The sequence below is a fragment of the Gigantopelta aegis genome, chromosome 8 (genome assembly GCF_016097555.1).
Source record: "Gigantopelta aegis isolate Gae_Host chromosome 8, Gae_host_genome, whole genome shotgun sequence".
Classification (NCBI taxonomy): domain Eukaryota; kingdom Metazoa; phylum Mollusca; class Gastropoda; order Neomphalida; family Peltospiridae; genus Gigantopelta; species Gigantopelta aegis.
This window is the reverse complement of record NC_054706.1, coordinates 61,032,236-61,051,299: the sequence shown is the minus strand read 5'-3', so window position 1 is coordinate 61,051,299 and position 19,064 is coordinate 61,032,236. Positions and strand designations below refer to the sequence as shown.

At 38.5% G+C, this 19,064-nt stretch overlaps 1 protein-coding gene across 1 annotated transcript in view; it reads left to right on the top strand.

Moving 5' to 3' along the window:
- Positions 1-18,792, top strand: part of LOC121380108 (calmodulin-A-like) — a 75,749-nt gene extending 56,957 nt beyond the window's left edge. The window contains exons 3-5 of the mRNA XM_041508880.1: positions 9,300-9,443; positions 12,862-13,104; positions 18,692-18,792. Of these exons, the coding sequence (XP_041364814.1) occupies positions 9,300-9,443; positions 12,862-13,104; positions 18,692-18,762 (458 nt within the window). The 3' untranslated portion in view covers positions 18,763-18,792. The remainder of the gene's footprint in view (positions 1-9,299; positions 9,444-12,861; positions 13,105-18,691) is intronic.
- The last annotated feature ends 272 nt before the right edge of the window (positions 18,793-19,064 follow it).

Below are 19,064 nucleotides of genomic sequence, written 5' to 3'. Positions count from 1 at the left end.
TTTATATGCACTATCCCACATACATGATAGCACATACCACAGCCTTTGATATACCAGCCGTGGTGTACTGGCTGGAACGAGAGATACCCAATAGCCCTACCGACGGGGACCCGCCGCGCATCAAGCGGACGCTTTACCCGCACCTAGATCCATATAAATTTTTTCTAAAATTGCACGCGTTGGTATCTATTATGTTCGATTATAATTATTTAAAGGGACATTCCTGACTTTTCTGCAAATTTTAAAATGTTATCGACTAACAGAGACTTTCCAACGATCGTAATTACATATCAAATATATTTTTCTGCATAAAATATTAGTGATTGTATATTAAACGTGTTTGTTATCGTTCTAATATTTGTACTAGGTTAAATTTCATTTTATTTCCTAAAATTCTTTTTTTCGTACGTACGAAATTATTTGAAGACAAAATCGAGATTGGGCTTCTTACGAATATTAAGACGACAAGAAATATATTGAATATACAGACACTGATATTCTAAACAAGAAAATATATTTAATATGTAAGTTTAATCGTAGAAATATTTTATTAATCGGAAACATCTTACAATGCAGCAAATTAAGGAATGTCCCTTTAATATTGTAATACTAACGTGATGTACCTACTTGTCCCGATTCTTTTTCTGCTGCCACCGGCACTTGTTTTAAGTTAGTCATATCCCTGCGAGCCATTGATCTTTGCGCTTCCTCAGTGTCAAGGACAGCATGGATGAACCGTAATCAGATAATAGCCCGAATATAAACCGAAATGAAACTGGATAAAACTGCCATTACTGTACCATAACATTGCATTAATTTGCAAATGTGCTTCATTTGAGTCTGCCAGACGGAGTGAGCTGGGCAGTTTTGTCGAATATTTGTCCCATAAAATCTTGCTTAATGTGGCTCAGTGTGCATTTAAACGCATCCAGGATTGAAAGATTTAAAAGGTTGCAAACCACCATTAATTTCTGCATGCATTTCAATGTAAATGTTATTTTAGAATACATTCTGTGAACAAAATACAAGAATGTAGAGATTTCGCAACCACGACATTGCTGTTACCAATACCGATAGCTAATTTTCTTACACACCCGTTGGTGAGAACATCATACGTTATTTTTGTTAACACATGGGTTGTTTACATACGTACGTGTGTTAAGAATTTCAAGACATACGACTGGCTGCTCCAAGGTCACCAGTGCCATGCAGCCAATGAAAAACAACACGGTAGAAATAGGTTACACTGTGACGTATAGTTAACCTGACAATCAAGTGTCTGTGACGCGTAAGTTAGCTACAAGTGCAACGGCTGTAAAAAACTTTTAGTGTTAAAATTTGCTTAAAACATGTTTTTTTTAGGATATGTAAGAAATAGAATAATACATTCGTATCTCACAACTCGTATCGTGTAGCAGGGTCTTAACGGTGTGGTCGTGAAGTTTCTCTTGGTTCGAGAGGGCTACATGACTGCTAGTTTTAGGAAGTACCCTCCCTTTATAACTACCATGCAAACAAAAGAAAATCAACAAAAGTTGACCGCGAAACCTTTCAGTTATTAACCATAATGCCAGAGCACCACTTCATTTTGCTGCTATACAAAATAACATTTTGTTTAACGACACCACTAGAGCACATTGATTTATTAATCCTCGGCTGTTGGATGTCAAACACCTGGTAATTTTGACATATAGTTTTAGAGAGGAAGCCCGCTACATTTTTACATTAGTAGCAAGGGATCTTTCATATGCACCATCCCCCAGACATAATAACACATATCTGAGATCTTTGATATACCAGTAGTGGTGCAGTGGCTGGAACGAGAAATAGCCCGATGGGCCCACCGACGGGGATCGATCCGAGACCGACCGCGCATCAAGAGAGCGCTTTACCACTGGGCTACGTCTCGCCTTGCTGCTATACACGTGGCATTATCACTTGAACAGTTGTTACCAGTTAGTAATAAAAATAACAAATAACTTCAAACCAGTGTGTTATTTAAATGCCACAGAGATGAAAGAAAGATATCAAAAGGCATGATTTCTGTATTTTATATTATTAAAAATGAGGAACTATTTTCTAAGGCTGACTAACTAACAACACGACAAATGGTCATGGTGTTTTGCCTTATTGGGTTAGCTTGTCTATGGACCTCCAAACAAAAACGTATGGACCTCATTTTGTTAGTATCATTTATTATTTAAAGGGACATTCCTGAGTTTGCTGCAAGTTTTAAGATGTTATCGACTAACAGACGACTGTAATTACATAACAAATATATTTTCCCACATGAAATATTAGTAGCTGTACATTAAACGTGTTTCTGATCGTCTTAATATTGGTACTAGGTTGAATTTCATTTTATTTTCTGAAACATATTTTTTTTGTACGTACGAAATTATTTGAAGACAAAATCCAGTTTGAGCTTCTTACAAATATTAAAACGATCAGAAACACATTGAATATACAGACGCTGACATTCTAAACAAGAAAATGTATTTAATATGTAAGTTTAATCGTAGAAATATTTTATTGGCAGGAAACATCTTACAATGCAGCAAACTCGGGAATGTCCCTTTAATTAAAAAATTTTTATACGTATGTCATGTACCCACCTACATTATCTCTTATCAGGATAGATTTTTTTTATCGTCTTACTTATTGATCTGTGTCCGCTGAAATCTGGTTCAGGAATATTAGTCTCGAAAACGAGCCATTAGTTAACAAAGAAATCCATCAGATATAAGCTAATGAATTACACAGCTACGGTTTCGGTATATGAGGAGTATTGATTAGCGGTAACTAACCACCGCACCACGATTTCCGTCGATAATGACCGCCTAAACCGTTATCGATGGTGTCGTGGTTAAGCCATCGGACATAAGGCCGGTAGGTACTGTGTTCGCAGCCCGGTACCGGCTCCCACCCAGAGCGAGCTTTTTAACGACTCAGTGGGTAGATGTAAAACAACTGCATCCTCTTCGCTCTCACTAACCACTAGCTACTACCAATTAACCCACCGTCCTGAAGAGACAACTCATATAGCAGAGGTGTGTGTGTGTGTGTGTGCGTGCGTGCGTGCGTGCGTGCGTGCGTGTGTGTGTGTGTGTGTGTGTGTCCAGGACAGCGTGCTAGAACCTTAATTTGATATAAGCATGAAAAGAAGTTGAAATGAAATGGAAAAAAAATGACCACCGTCATTCCATTGGCCACAAGAAAGGCCATGGCTGAAATTATAAAATTGCTGCCACCACGAAGGTACATTCCTCCATAGACGTGGAAGATAACAGCTACTGGGTGGCGCGTGGGGGTTGCTACTCAGCGATATATTAATTTGATTTTCAGTTGGGGGCGATGCATAATTTTCAGCGTTGGGAAGCAGTGCCCTCCTACCCCCTCCCCCCACACGCTCCCACACATTCTTTTTTTTTTCTTACCTCTGGGATACTGTAAATATACTATGTATTGTGAGTGGTCAACAATGACCAAAAACTGCGTATAAAAAGTATTGCGACCTAAACTGACGAATAGTTTTTCTTCTTTTTTGTATGTTTTCATCTGTAACACCTTCCAGTCTTTCATATTTAAGGTGCGCGATCGCACTTGCGCGCCGTAGCTCACCGTAATTTGATCTCAGATCCACCATATAACCGTAAGTAAAAAATGTGTTGAGTGCGTTGTCAAAGCAAACATATTTCTTCCTTCTAAGATTCTTTTTATGTTCTTTTCTCCCTTTTTGATTTTTGTAGAACGGGACATACCTCAGTAATAGAACGCCCTTTCGAAGTGCAGTGCATTATAGTATCCATAGGGACGTAGGCTGGGAGTCGAAGAATTAGGAGTACCCCCCCCCCCCCCTCCCAATGAGGCTGAAACAATTTTTACAGTGCATTATTAGGCTATCCATATAGGTATCCAAGGAAAATGTAGACACAGAGATCCGCTAGTTTCACATTCGAACCTCCCCGAGTCACAACCAAGATCGATCGCCATCGATAGAATTAGTTTTCACCCGTCCCAATCAGCGTCTCGCGACTGATGGAACAAATGTCATTTCCTTTCCTCTGTACATTTGATTGCTTTCGTCAGTGATATCTACCAGAAAGATGTCTTTCCCTATTCCAGGTTCGTATCTTCTTACTGTCCATAGAAATTTCGTATAGGGTGTATACTACTAAATCAAATACCATAGACGACAATAGTAACATATGTGGCTAAACCTCCTACCTGCAGCGTATCAATCGACATAAATACTACCACTCCTCACACCTAAAGTGAATCAGAAAAAATTGGGGGTCAAGCTGCTCATTTCTGAGTTAACGGGTAACGTTTATGACTAACCTAGTTCCGCACAAAATTCAAGTACTTTTTTTTACAGGTACCCCATACATGTTTCAAGCACAAGGATACTTGACACAGTGGTACTAGGTGAAATAAAATTGCATATTTTCTTTACCCAGATGAAATTATTTGTTGTGTTCACTTCTCTATCAAACGTTGGGTGCACCTCGAACTTTAACCCAGCCGGAAGTTATTTGGTTTAGTACTACCTATAAACGATGGCTCCTTCTCACTGTAGATTACGTACAACAAAACAAGCATGATAAGAGTACTGCTAAAGCAATACATGTCACCTACCGAACTCAAATGTTTTTCGTATCTCCTAAATTCAAGGGTCATACTTCTGTGAAAAGTGGGTAAATCACCATGAAAGTTAAACTTGATCAGGAGCAGTACATGATAAGGGTATATACAAGAGTTCATATCAATAACTTCAGGCATTGCAAAACAAGTCTGGAAAACACATTTTCAAGGGTTATAACTCTATCAAAACTAGGTAAATTGCCATGAAAGTCACACATAATCTGTAACGGTACATGATAAAGCTATACACAAAATTTCAACTCACTATCTAAAGGCTTTATGAACATTTATTCCGGAAAACAAATTTTCACATTTCAAGGGCTACAAATCCGTCAAAAATGGGTTAATCGCTATAAAAGTCAAACTTGACCCGTAACATTATATTATAAAGACATACACACAATTTCAGGTCAATATCTCAAGACCTTCTGAAACATAGTCCGGAAAACAAATTTTCACATCTCCTAAGTTCAAGGGCCATAACTCCGTCAAAAATTGGTAAATCGCCTTGAAAGTCAAACTTAATCTGTAACAGTACACGGAAAAGCTATACACCAACTTTCAAGTCAATATCGCAAGGCTTTCTAAACAGCAACATCCGGAAAACTATATGTGGGACAGACGGACGGACGGATGGACAGACAGAAACACAGAAGGACAGACGGACAGACAAAAAGAAGGACGGAAATGAAACCTATAGTCCACTCCGGTTGGACCGGTAGGGGACTAATAACTATATGTTGGTTATCAAATAGCCTTACTTTAGAATGTGCTGAGATGTTGTTAAACAAATAGAAACAACTTCTTTCTACATCATCATCTTTTTCTTCATAATTGCTAAGACGTACATCTGAACAAGTATCATTCATATCGTTCACAATAACCCTGCTGTATATATATATATATATATATATATATATATATATATATATATATATATATATATATATATATATATATATATATATATATATATATACATATATATATATAATAGAGATTGCAGGTTTTGCTCTGTAACACTTTGCGGGGTGTGGCTTAAAGGCTGTTATAGATTGAATGCGGCGCGTGCGTGCGGTCTGCGGCTTGCGTTTTGGGGCATATACACCATATTCGATTATTTCATTGCTGCTGGCCGCGTGTGATTTGCGGACGCACGCATCCAGTCTAGACGCTCTCGTTGAAACTACTGTATTTTGAATTTTGTTTTAGCTGGACCGCACGCATGCGCCGCATCCAGTCTATATGAGTATAAAGGCGACAACACACCATACGAGCGCCTCGTCACGACGAAAACCGACTGTATAGCAACCAATGAAATCTTAATGTCTGTCTTATCACAATCGGCTATTCTCGAACGAGGCACTCGTATTGTGTGGCGTCGCGTTAAGGCTCATATAGACTGAATGCGGCGCGTGCGCGCGGTCAGGATTTAAAAAAATCGAAATACATTAGTTTCAATGATAGCGTCTAGACTAGATGCGTGCAATGCGTTCGATGCATGCATCTGGACATCGCATGCGGTCAGTCTGAAGTGATTGGGTCGAACAATCAAATCGTCTCTATGGACCTATGCATTCATTACTGGGTTTTTTCCCGATCCCAAGCAGTGCACCACGACAATATATTAAAGGAAAAGTGCACAAAAAGACCACTTGTTTCTGTGTCACAATAACCCGATGTTTGACATCGAATGATTAATAAGTAAATATGCCCTTGTCATATGTGCTGACCTATATAAAATATTACAGATCTCTTGCTGCTAATGAAAAAAAATGTAGCGAGTTTCCTCTGATTCGTTGTAAATTATAAAAAAACGTATGACACCTAATATCCGATGATTAATAAATCATCATACTCCTATGATATGTGCTGTCATATCTTTGGGGAAGTGCATATAAAAGATGTCTCGCGGATTAATATGAAACAAACAAAAAATGTAGCGGGTTTCCTGTGACTACGTGTCACAATAACCCAATGTTTGATATCCAATAGCCGATGAATAATAAATCAGTGTGCTCTTGTGAAAGAAAGAAAGAAATGTTTTATTTGACGACGCACTCAACACATTTTATTTACGGTTATATGGCGTCAGACATATGGTTAAGGATATACCTGATATACCTGTCGTGGTGCACTGGCTGGAACGAGAAATAGCGCAATGGGGCCACCGACGGGGATCGATCTCACACCGACCGCGCATCGAGCGAGCGCTGTACCTCTGGGCTACGACCTGCCCCCTGTGCTCTTGTGATGTCATATAACAAAGCAAACGTCCCCTTTGCTCTGTGACAGCAGGGGAAAGCATTAATGTTCGCACTCCACACTCCATACAGCTCGTTAAGTGGTCTTTCTGCTACGTTACTTCTATTGACGTGTAATCGATTGCTAACACGGCACTAGTGTTGTGTTCATGAGGCAGAGCGCTCGCAAACTATTTTGACTGGTACCATCGTCTTATATCATATCACATTCATTTAACGTTAGGCTTAGAAAACAACAAAACAAAAGCTAGCGAGTAAGTTACTGCGATCGCTCGCTTTCCTGACTACGGCTCTGTATCAGTGTCTGTGAGCTGTTTGAGCTATGTTCAGGAGATCGAGCGCTCGCAGACAATTTCACAGACATCATTGTCTTCTATCACATCAAGCCCTCGATTCATGCGCGGTCGGTCTAGGATCGACCCACGTCGGTGGGGCCATTGGGCTCTATCTCGTTCCAGCCAATGCACCACGACTGATATACCAAAGGCCGTGGCATATATGTGGTATCACATCTGTGGGTTGGTGCATATAAAAGATCGTTTGCTACTAATGAAAACATGTAGCAGGTTTTCTCTCTAAGACTATATGTCAAAATTACCAAATGTTTAAGATCCAGTAGCCGATTATTAATAAATCAATGTGCTCTAGTGGTGTCCTCAGACAAAAAAAACTTTAACTGTATCAGTTTTTGTGAGTTGCTTGGGGCATGTTCAGTATGTTGTGCACTCACAGACAATTTCACAGGTATCACTGTCTTCTATCTTATCAGATAATTCACATTCAAAGATGAGTCTAGCGACAGTGATCCGTGATAACTGTATCAAAATCTGTAAGAAACGTCTCACAATGATCGAAAACCGTAGTATTCGTAACAGAAGCGGATTTATTCTGTCATATATAACAATATGACTGTGTTCACTTGGCGTAGTATAATAGCCGCTGATTTTTGTCATTAAACCAATACATGTACACACTTTGTTTATTTGTTACAGTACAGATGCATAATCATGGCTTTGTCTTGGAAAGGTTAATACGATTCTCAAAAGGGCATTCGAATTGCATGACCTGTCTTTTAATCTAATGTTCTTAAGTTCTAGCAAATTGCACTAAATGACTACAGAATTGCTTTTCACTTTGTGTACCTGCAGTCGATCTCAGTACTTCCATTAGGATATGACCCAATTCATTCCATGACGTTGTCAGGTCAGTGAACGGTCTGGGTTTTTTCTTTAGAAATAAAATACCACAGTGATAGGGCGCTACTATACACTTAAACCACACACATTCAAATGGATAAATAGTTATACCTTTTGGTTAAATACCTATGTGCCAAGAAAGTGACAATATTGCAGAGGGACGATGGCATTGTGTTTAGTTTATGGACGGACCGACAGACAGAATGCATGGACGAATTGATGGAAGTTGGTGGATGGAAACACTGCAGATGGTAGAATGAGGAGACTTTAACGATAAGGATGAGGCCTGGTGTTTATAAAACTTTTAGAGTCTTGATTCGAGACTCTAATAGAGTCTGAGACAGTAACGCCATGGCAATGCCATACAAATTGCACGCGTGTGACGTTACTTGAGATTGAGTCTGGACTCTAAGTTTTATAAGCACGGAACCAGATGCTTATTTAAAATAAGTAAATAAGTAAATAAAATAAAATAAATAAATAAATAAATAAATAAATAAGTCGCCACATAAATAATAGCTTGACATCTTATGGCTGACCGTAAAAGAAAACCCCCAAGAATTCCGCGAAATTAAATGTGTCACCTGCTATATAACAAAAAAATCGGTGTACTGTGATGAACTTCCATAGGAGCAACTATATATAAACCAAGTTTGACTGACTAGGACTTATAGTTTTAGAGAAACTGATTTAAACGCGAAACTTCAACGTTAAAATGTAACGCAAAACATGGAAAAAATAGTTTCATTTCATTTCAACTTATTTTCATGCTTATATTCAATTAAGGTTCATGTACACTGTCCTGGACACATGTGTAGTGGTCTTACATCTACCCATTGCATAGTTAAAACTCGCTGAGTGGGAGCTGGTACCGGGCTGCGAACCCAGTACCTACCAGTCTTAAGTCCGATGGCTTAACCACGACACCACCAAGGCCGGTAAAAGTAATACCAGTATCTCGCCTCTTATACCTCGTAAAGGCCAAGCAAAACGTTATCGCGTAAATGATAGACTATTCCAGAAATTATCGCTCGCTCCAGTGGACTTTTATTGTTATTATTATTTATTTATTTTTTGGTGGTGGAGGTGGGATTTGGTTGTGCGTGTTTTGGGCGTTTTTCTGTTTTTATTTTTTCCCCAGAAACTGTAGTTAAAGCCTGTATACTTTCACGGGATAAACGTTGTCTATTTTCAGAATTTAAGGAAGCGTTCTCCCTGTTCGACAAAGATGGCGACGGCACGATCACCACGAGCGAGCTTGGTATCGTGATGAGGTCGCTGGGTCAAAACCCGACAGATGCCGAACTACAAGACATGATCAACGAGGTCGACACGGACGGTAAGACAAGAATAAAGGCTCATATAGACTGGATGCGTGCGATGTGTGCATCTGTAAAACGCTTATACCCAGCAGCAATGAAATTATCGTATATGGTGCATATGCCCTAAACGCAAGCCTCAGACGCAATAGTCGGACCGCACGCACGCGCCGCATCATGTCTATATGATCCTTTACTAGCATTGAGTGAGATTTTATCATATCACACGGTGATATTCCACATATTTGTGGATCAATTTTAAAGAATAATATTGGTGATATTTATCGTATCACACGGTGATATTCCACATATTTGTGGATCAATTTAAAGAATAATATTGGTGAGATTTATCGTATCACACGGTGATGTTCCACATATTTGCCTCAGTTTAATGAATCACACTGAGTGATATTTATCATATCTCACAGTGATGTTCCACATATTTTTGGATCAAATTATTAATGAATAACACTGACTGAGATTTATGATATGGTAATGTTCTACATAGCTTTAGATCAATTTAAAGAATAACATTGAATGAGATTTATTATATATCACGTTGATATTCTATATAGTTTTGGATCCCTTTGGGGGGGGGGGGGGGTCGTTGCGGTGGGGGTTCGATTTAAAGAATAATAGTGAGTGCGATTTATCATATCACACGGTGATGTTCTACATAGTTTTGGATACGTTTTAAGAATAACACTGAGTTATATTTATTATATCTCACCGTGATGTTCTACAAATTGTGTAGATCAATTTAAATCATCCCATCAGCTGCTCCATGATGATTATGATGATAATATAGACTTTAATTACAAATCGTCCATTAAAAGTAACACTACCGAAACTGTTTTCTGTCTACAATGAAATACATGCACGCTCAAGCGCCGTAGATAGGTTTTGGTTGTATTTTAAATATATATATTTAACTTGGTTTTGAGGATGTGTTAATAAATAAAATACTTCTATATACTTGTGTCCATTAGATTCCATTTAATCTTATAATTCGCTGTTTTGAAACGTATACAATACGCGTTCGCTTGTTAGATACGTTTTCAAAATATATACTACTCAAAAGAATTTAAGGGTCAAAAATTTATAACCAAATAAGTTTCAGAGTGTATTAGATTGATGATGTAAACTACACCAAAAATTTAATTTATTGTTCCATATTTACAAAAAAAACACAAATAAACGTCACTGTATACAAGAAAGTCACATGACATGCTGTCAAAGTTGAAGGTTGTCAAACATGGATTTTACACATTAGAACATTCTTTTAATAGTGTGTGAATCCACCCCTGGCGCGAATACACTCGACACATCGTTGCCTCATGCTGTTGATCAGACGTCTGAAGAACTCTTGGGGAATGGCCTGCCACTCTGCCATAAGAAGTTGACCCAGATCATGAAGGTTGGCCGGAGGGGCATGGTTATCCCGAACTCTCCTGCGTAATTCGTCCCAGGCGTGCTCTATTGGGGCCAAGTCAGGCGAATATGCTGGCCAATCCATCCTGGCGATACCTTGTTGTCTGAGAAAGTCCGTTACCACCCTGGCGCGGTGGGGTCTGGCATTGTCATCCTGCAGAACTGCCCCGCCGCCAATTTGCTGAAGGCCTGGGAGAACCAACGGCCGGATAATCTCATTCAGATAGCGGATTCCATTCAGATTGCCATCCACCACATAGAGGGGTGTCCTGTGGTGGATAGAGATGCCGCCCCACACCATGACGCTGCCACCACCGAACCGGTGACGTTGTCTAACGTTAACGTCAGCGAAGCGCTCCCCAGGACGTCTGTAGACACGAACCCGACCGTCGTTGAACTGGAGACTAAACCTGGACTCATCAGTGAACATCACTCGACCCCACTGAACACGTTGCCACCGCAGATGAAGTGTGCACCAGTGACGTCTGGCCGTTCTGTGACGTGGTAGGAGTGGTGGTCGAACAGCCTGGCGACGGCAGCGTAGATTATTGGCTCTCAGACGATTGCGTATGGTTTGATCCGACACTCGAGTTCCAGTCGCAGTCCGCAGATTGTCACGTAATCGGCGTGCAGTGGTTGTGCGTTGACGTAGAGCCATATTGGTGATGTAACGGTCCTCTCTATTTGTAGTGCTTCGGGGTCTTCCCGAACGTGGACGATTTCGAACAGAATTCGTTGCTTGGTACCGTTGCCACAGTCGGCCAACGACACTCTGACTGACACCAAGTCTCAGAGCAACATTTCTTTGCGTATTGCCATCCTGAAGCCAAGCAATAGCCCTTCCTCGATCTTCGATAGTCAGTTGACGTCGTACCATTGTCGAATTTGGAGTGTGCACTGTACACGAACGCAAGCTCCAATTATACGGAAATTCAGCATTGGGAACATGGAATACACATGCAATGCGTGCAAATGAAGCGCTTTGTGAAAAAGCAAGTTATTGGCACTTAGCAGACCTTTCGCTTTCGCCCTAATTTACGTGCAAATGTAAGCGTGTTTTCGCCATTAGAACTAGTCGACAGTGTCAATGACAGTGGATTTTAATTCATTTATGGGTTGCTTAGACTCACTTTCGTCAAAATGGAACAATACCATGCGTGACATTATGGTCTAGCTAATATAATTGACATTCAGAAAATAATGTGGAAAATATCGTCTGACCCTTAAATTCTTTTGAGTAGTATATACTTTATGTATAAAATGGTATCTAGCCTCGTATTGCATATCAGTCTTTATTTAGTTATTACGTGTTTTTGTGTTTGACGAATTGTGTTATTGAAGAAGTAAACTTTTTTCCCGAGGAGCTAAGCTTGTAATCTCTCATGATTCTATTCATGAAATCAATAAGATTAGCAGGGCTTTTAAATACGTCCGCCAGAATGCATGGAAACTCTACAAACCTTCATTGTAGGTCATAGAACTATAGCAATTGAATTGGAAGAATAGTTCTGATTACGATGTATTATATTATGTTCATCAGAAAAGGTATCAGAATATATCTAAGTTGTACATGCTGTGGAACAAAATTATTTGAAATAAGGGGCGGGACGTAGCCCTGTGGTAAAACCGCCTGATGTGCGGTCGGTCTAGGATCGATTCCCATCAGTGGGCCCATTGGGCTGTTTCTCGTTCCAATTAGTGCACCATAACTGGTATATCAAAGGCCGTTGTGTTTGATATCGTGTCTGTGGGATGGCGCATATAAAAGATCCTTGCTGCGAATGACAAAATGTTTCGCGTTTCCTCTTTAAGATTATATGTCAAAATTATCAAATGTTTGACATCCAATAGCCGATGATCAATATATCAGTTTGTTTTAGTGATGTCGTTAAACAAAACAAACTAACTTTATTTGAAATAGACCTTCTTCGAACGTGCTATGCTTATTAGAATGCTTTAAAAAAAAAGAGTATGCGACTATGCTTTTTATTTCCTCTACCACTTCAGGCAACGGAACAATAGAATTTGAAGAGTTCCTGCACATGATGAGCCGGAAGATGCCGGAGACGGACAATGACGAAGAGTTACGAGAAGCCTTCCGTGTCTTTGACAAAGACGGAAACGGCTACATCAGCGCCGCCGAGCTGCGTCACGTGATGCAGAATCTGGGCGAGAAGCTGACAGACGAGGAAGTGAAGGAGATGATTCGTGAAGCCGACCTCGACGGAGACGGAATGGTTAATTATGAAGGTATAGCTATTTTTAGTATTTAATTGTGATGGAGATGGAATGGTTAATTATGAAGGTATAGCTATTTTTAGTGTTTAGATTTCGATGGAGATGGAATGGTTAATTATGAAGGTATAACTAGTTTGGGTATTTACGCAATTGTGAGTAGTTACGCCATTTTGAGTATTGAAGCAGGCTTGAGCATGGTAACTTAAGGGTGGTTAATTATGAAGGTGTATAGCCATTTTGAGTATTTACGCAGGTTTGAGCATGGTGACATAAGGGTTGTTTATTATGAAGGTATAACTGTTTTGAGTATTTACGCAGTTTTGAGCACTGTGACTTAAATTTGGTTAATTATGGACGTATAGCTATTTTTAATATTTACCCAGTTTTGAGCATGTTGACTTAAGGGTGGTTATTTATGAAGGTATAGCTATTTTGAGTACTTAAGCAGGTTTGAGCATTGTGACTTAGGAGTGGTTAATTATGAATGTACAGCTATTTTCAGTATTTAGTTTTGACGGAGACGAAATGGTTAATTATGGAGGTATAGCTATTTTTAGTATATAGTGATGAAGACGAAATTGTTAATTATGAAGGTATAGCTATTTTGAGTATTTAGTTTTGATGGAGACGAAATGGTTATTTACCCAGTTTTTAGTATGGTGACTTAGGGATGGTTAATTATAAATGTGTAACTATTTTGAGTATTTACTAGTTTGTGTATTTACGCAGGTTTGAGCATGGTAACTTAAGGGTGGTTAATTATGACGGTATAACTATTTTGAGCATTTACGTAGTTTTGAGCATTGTGACTTAGGGGTGGTTAATTATGAAGTTATAGCTATTTTGAGTATTTAGTTTTGATGTAGCTGCAATGGTTAATTATGAAGGTATAATTATTTTAAGTATATAGTTTTGATGAAGATGGAATGGTTAATTGTGAAGATACAACTATGTTGAGTGTTTAGTGTTGATGGAGATGCAATGGTAAATTATGAAGGTATAACTACTTTGAGTATTTACTATTTTGAGTATTTACCCAGTTTCGACCAAGACGAAATGGTTAATTATGAAGGTATAACTATTTTCAGTGTTTATCCAGTTTCGACCGAGACGAAATGGTTAATTGTGAAGGTATAACTAGTTTGAGTATTACTATTTTTAGTTAATTATCCAAATTTGAATATGGTGACTTAGGGGTGGTTAATTATGAAGGTATAACTAGTTTGAGTATTTATCCAATATCGACGGAGACTGTATGGTTAATTATAAAGCTATAACTATTTTAAGTATTTACTATTTTCAGTATTTACCCAGTTTCGACGTAGACGGGGTGGCTAATTATGAAGGTATAACTATATTGAGTATTTACCCAGTCTAGATGGAGACGGGGTGGTTGGTTACGAAGGTATAACTATTTTGAGTATTTACTCAGTTTCGATGGAATGAAATAGTTGGTTACGAAGGTATACCTATTTTTAGTATTTACTCAGTTTCGATGGAGATGGAATGATTGGTTACGAAGGTATACCTATTTTTAGTATTTGCTATTTTGAGTATTTACCCAGTTTGGGTGGAGACGGAATGATTAATTATGAAGGTATTTGCCCAGTTATGAGCATGGTGACTTAAAAACTTTAAGTTCAGATACTTTAGGTGCCAGTCTGAGTTCTTCCGAGTCTGTGACTGTTTCCTTCTTCTTCTTCCTCTTCTTCGTCTTCATCTTGCGCCGTTTCGTTTGGGGTTTTTGTGTTTATTTTTTTTGTTGTATTTTGCTGTTGTTTTATTTCCCCCAGAACTAAATATGATGCTCCTTTTTTATGGTACCTCGTGTGATTATCTGAGTGTTAAATTGTACCCAGTTGTGAGCATGGCTGTATACACATTCTAAAGTCAGTTACTGTATGTTCTAAACCACGTTCTACGTCTGTGATTGTTTCTTCGAATCTTTCCTTCCTACTTCTCCTCCTCCCTCTTCTTTTTCTTCTTCTTATCAACAATCATTTAATACTGTATTCTACTACGTAAGTTTTGTACAAAGAAAGTTTTACTAACTCAGTAGTGGTCTAGAAACGTCGGCTTATACGTATATACATTGTTATTAACTGGTTCGGACTAATCACTTGTTCTTGTGCATGTATTTTCACAATGACCAGCTGCTGTTGTGTATAATTTGTCCGTCTGTCTGTCTGTCTGTGATATATTGTGATCCAAGTATGTTGCCCAGTTGCAATAACATCACAAGAAGTCGGAAAGGATAACCAAGAAATTAACCCACAAATGAAAGGGTATTGACGAATGTACTTTTATAGATTTTATATCGTATTATTAAAGGTGCTGTTTGGCACCGGTTGAGGAACACCTGGAATATTTTAATCTAACAAACCATGTTTTCTGGTCCACAACGTTGGTTCTAATAAAGTCATAGTATCCCAATCTCACCTTCTGTGATTTGGATACAATACATTTCGTATTTTGCTGCTTTATTGTTCGAAATCTTGGTTGTGCACTGGAAATACGTAGCATATCAAAACATAAACCCTTTTCAAATCACCTCTAGTTATAACAATAATAAATTATTTTATTTTGTTGTTGTTGTTATTGCCATTGTTGATGTAGTTGGTGTATTTTTAGTTACAGCAGGGCTTGAAATTAATGACAGCACCGCTGGATACATTTATTGCTGTCTGTTCAAGAGATATTTTGGGGGTTTTTATATTTAATACAAAACTTACAGGCTTAAAAGTTCTGTAGGCAGGCTCAAACTTGACGTAAGTATTTTACCTATGGCAAAAACATTTCAAAATTACCGTAAGTACCAAATTAATAAAATTCGAGCCCTGCTACATGTTATGCACTAGACAATGCAAACAGTATGGGCAGAATTTGCGAAGCCTAGTTTTGCCTTACAAGCATGTAACTACTTACAATATTTAAATACCTGCGTTTACGAAAAACAAAAACCAGGCTTCGTAAATTGGGCACTATATGTTTGATCCCAATGAAACCATTATATACTAATGCTGGTGGCAGAATCGTGATGGGATGTTGATAATTATTATAATAACTAACCGTAGCTGATTTCTTTAACGTGTCGCGTGGTTATCGGAATAGAGCTCTTGGGAACAATGAAAATACACTGATAATAATAATAATAATAATGATAAAACATATATTTATGGAAGACTTTGACAAAGACGATGTATGTGTAGAATAGAGACAAACACTAACATTATAGTTATGGTAAATTGACTCACTAGTGTAGCCAGGATTTTATATTGGAGGGGGGGGGGGGAGGAGGCACTCATATTGGGAGGGGGCAACCCATATTGGGAAGGGACAATCCATATTTTGATGGGGCAACCCATATTGGGAGGGGGCAACCAATAATTGGAGAGAGCAACCCATAATTGGAGAGAGCGACCCATACTGGGAGGGTGGGGACAAGACACACTATGTATGTATGTATGTATGTGTGTATGTATGACTGTATGTGTGTGTGTGTATGCATGTATGTATGCATGTATGTATGTGTGTGTGTATGTATGTATGTATGACTTTATAAACTTTAATACAGTTTTTTTAAACAAACTTTGAATAAGGGCACCCCCCCCCCCCCCCCCCCCCCCCCCCCCCCACCCCCCCCCCCCCCCCCCCCACCCCCCACCCCCGGCTACGCCACTGAATTGACTAAATCTAACTACAAAACCGTCAATCACATATCAAGACCGTATCTCTGCACAATGACTCGAATGGCATTTGGCAAAACAGGGAATATCTGTCAAGTCCCTCGTTTACAGGAGGACTGCCACTCCCGAGAAGATCCTTTACTGGACAATGCAACGTCATCCTTCATGCACTGCGTTGTCGGTCTAGGATCGATCCCCGTCGGATGACCCATTTGGCTATTTCTCGTTCCAGCCACTGATCCGCAACTGGTGTAACAAAGGCCGTGCTATGTACTATCCTGCCTGTAGGATGGTGCATATAAAATATCCCTTGCTGCTAATCGAAAAGAGTAGCCCATGAAGTGGCGGCAGCGTGTTTCCTCTCTCTATATCTGTGTGGTCCTTAACCGTACGTCTGATGCCATATAACCGTAAATAAAATGTGTTGAGTGCGTCGTTAAATAACACATTTCCTACCTTCCTTCTTGCACTGCTCCAAAGTAAAAGTAACGTATTTGTGTTCAGTTAGCAAGAGATGTATAAAAAATATATCAAAAATATTTAAATAAAACTGAATGTCAGGATATCCAAAATTGCATGGAAAATGTGTCAAAACATGTTTGAGGAAAATCGAATACATGTACAAGGCTATTCAACGGTATCCGTATTAAGCAAACTAATGCCTGTCTAGATTTTAAAAACAGCTGTCAAAATTCATTACAAACTTTATAAGATTATTTCTAAATATTAGTATTTCTCTTTTAAGGTGATTTGCGGATTTGCTATGTTCTATGGTATGGATATTGAATTATTAAAATATATGAACAACTGCCACCAGCGTATAGTAATCGAATAACTCACGGTGCATTAGAAAATGATTCTTTAATGCATGTTAACAACTACAGAAAGCACGTCTGTACAATCTCCAATTCAAATAACATTCCGTTTTTCATCTCGCATCTGTTTATATTAACTAAATCTTCTGGGCCTAGTTGTTCAAAATAGGGTTAAGCTAGCCAACTGGTGGCATAATATTTTGCTTTTGAATATTGTACAAATACAAATCTAAATCAGCAATTGACCTTTGGTTGTTCTGAATCACGTTTTTTATCATATCTTTATAGACCTCAACGTTTAAAGGGACTGTCCTGAGTTTCCTGCATTGTAAGATGTTTCCGAGTAATAAAATCTTTTAACGTCTAAAAATTGTCTTGCTTAGAATATCAGTGTCTGTATATTCAATGTGTTTCTGGTTGTCTTAATATTTGTATGAAGCCCAAACTGGATTTTGTCTTTAAATAATTTCGTACATACGAAAAAACAATATTTTAGAAAATAAAATGAAATTTAACCTAGTACAAATACTAGAACGATCAGAAACACGTTTAATAGACAGCCACTAATATTTTATGCAGAAAAATATAGTTGATATGTAATTACAGTCGTCAAAAAGTCTGTTAGTCGATAACATCTTAAAATTTGCAGCAAACTTAGGACTGTCCCTTTAAGCGGAGCTAGCACTCTCGCCTACTATCATTCCCTTGAGACTGGTTCAAGAAGAGCTATTATAGCGCCCCTTGGTATGTAAATATATATGGTATCAACATGGTAATATCTCCAATGTCTCCCCACATTTTAAGTTAGGGGAGTAATTAATCATTACCCTCAGTTTTTTCACGTCTGTTCGATTACTATTTGTATTGATTTAGTATCTCATTTTTATCCTTTCTCTTAAAGATTTTAAAACACAAAATGTCACCTGGAAGGTTTCGAACTTGTTGTACTGATTCCCATGGTAATTTTAACAGTCCGCTGGTTTAGCTAACTATGTTTGAACCACAGGCCAAATATTTAGCAACGCCATTGACTTTTTGCTAATAATACTACTAATATGTTTGTCATCTTTCTAACATTGTTTTTATCCATTTTTCCAGATTTTATGGAATATGCAGGTCCTATATTAAACGAATATGGCAAAAAGTGGTCTCGGACAGCCGTTAAGTGATTGCTTGTTCCTTAACTTCCATCACTGTACACTCATTCCAACATATTGTGATCACTGCATGTCGCTCAGCTACTAACCTTGAGGTATCGTTCAACCAACATAACATGAGCACGTACCAAGCATGTAACGGGACTGCCAAAAACTCGTGAGCATGTAATGGAACTGCCAAAAATACGTGAGCATGTAACGGGACTGCCATCACTATAACTGCAAGAAGGAGACCACAGGGATAAAGCATTTTACTGTGTGATATTAAAATACCGTTGTGGTTCTGACAAAACAAAATACTCACACAGATCGAC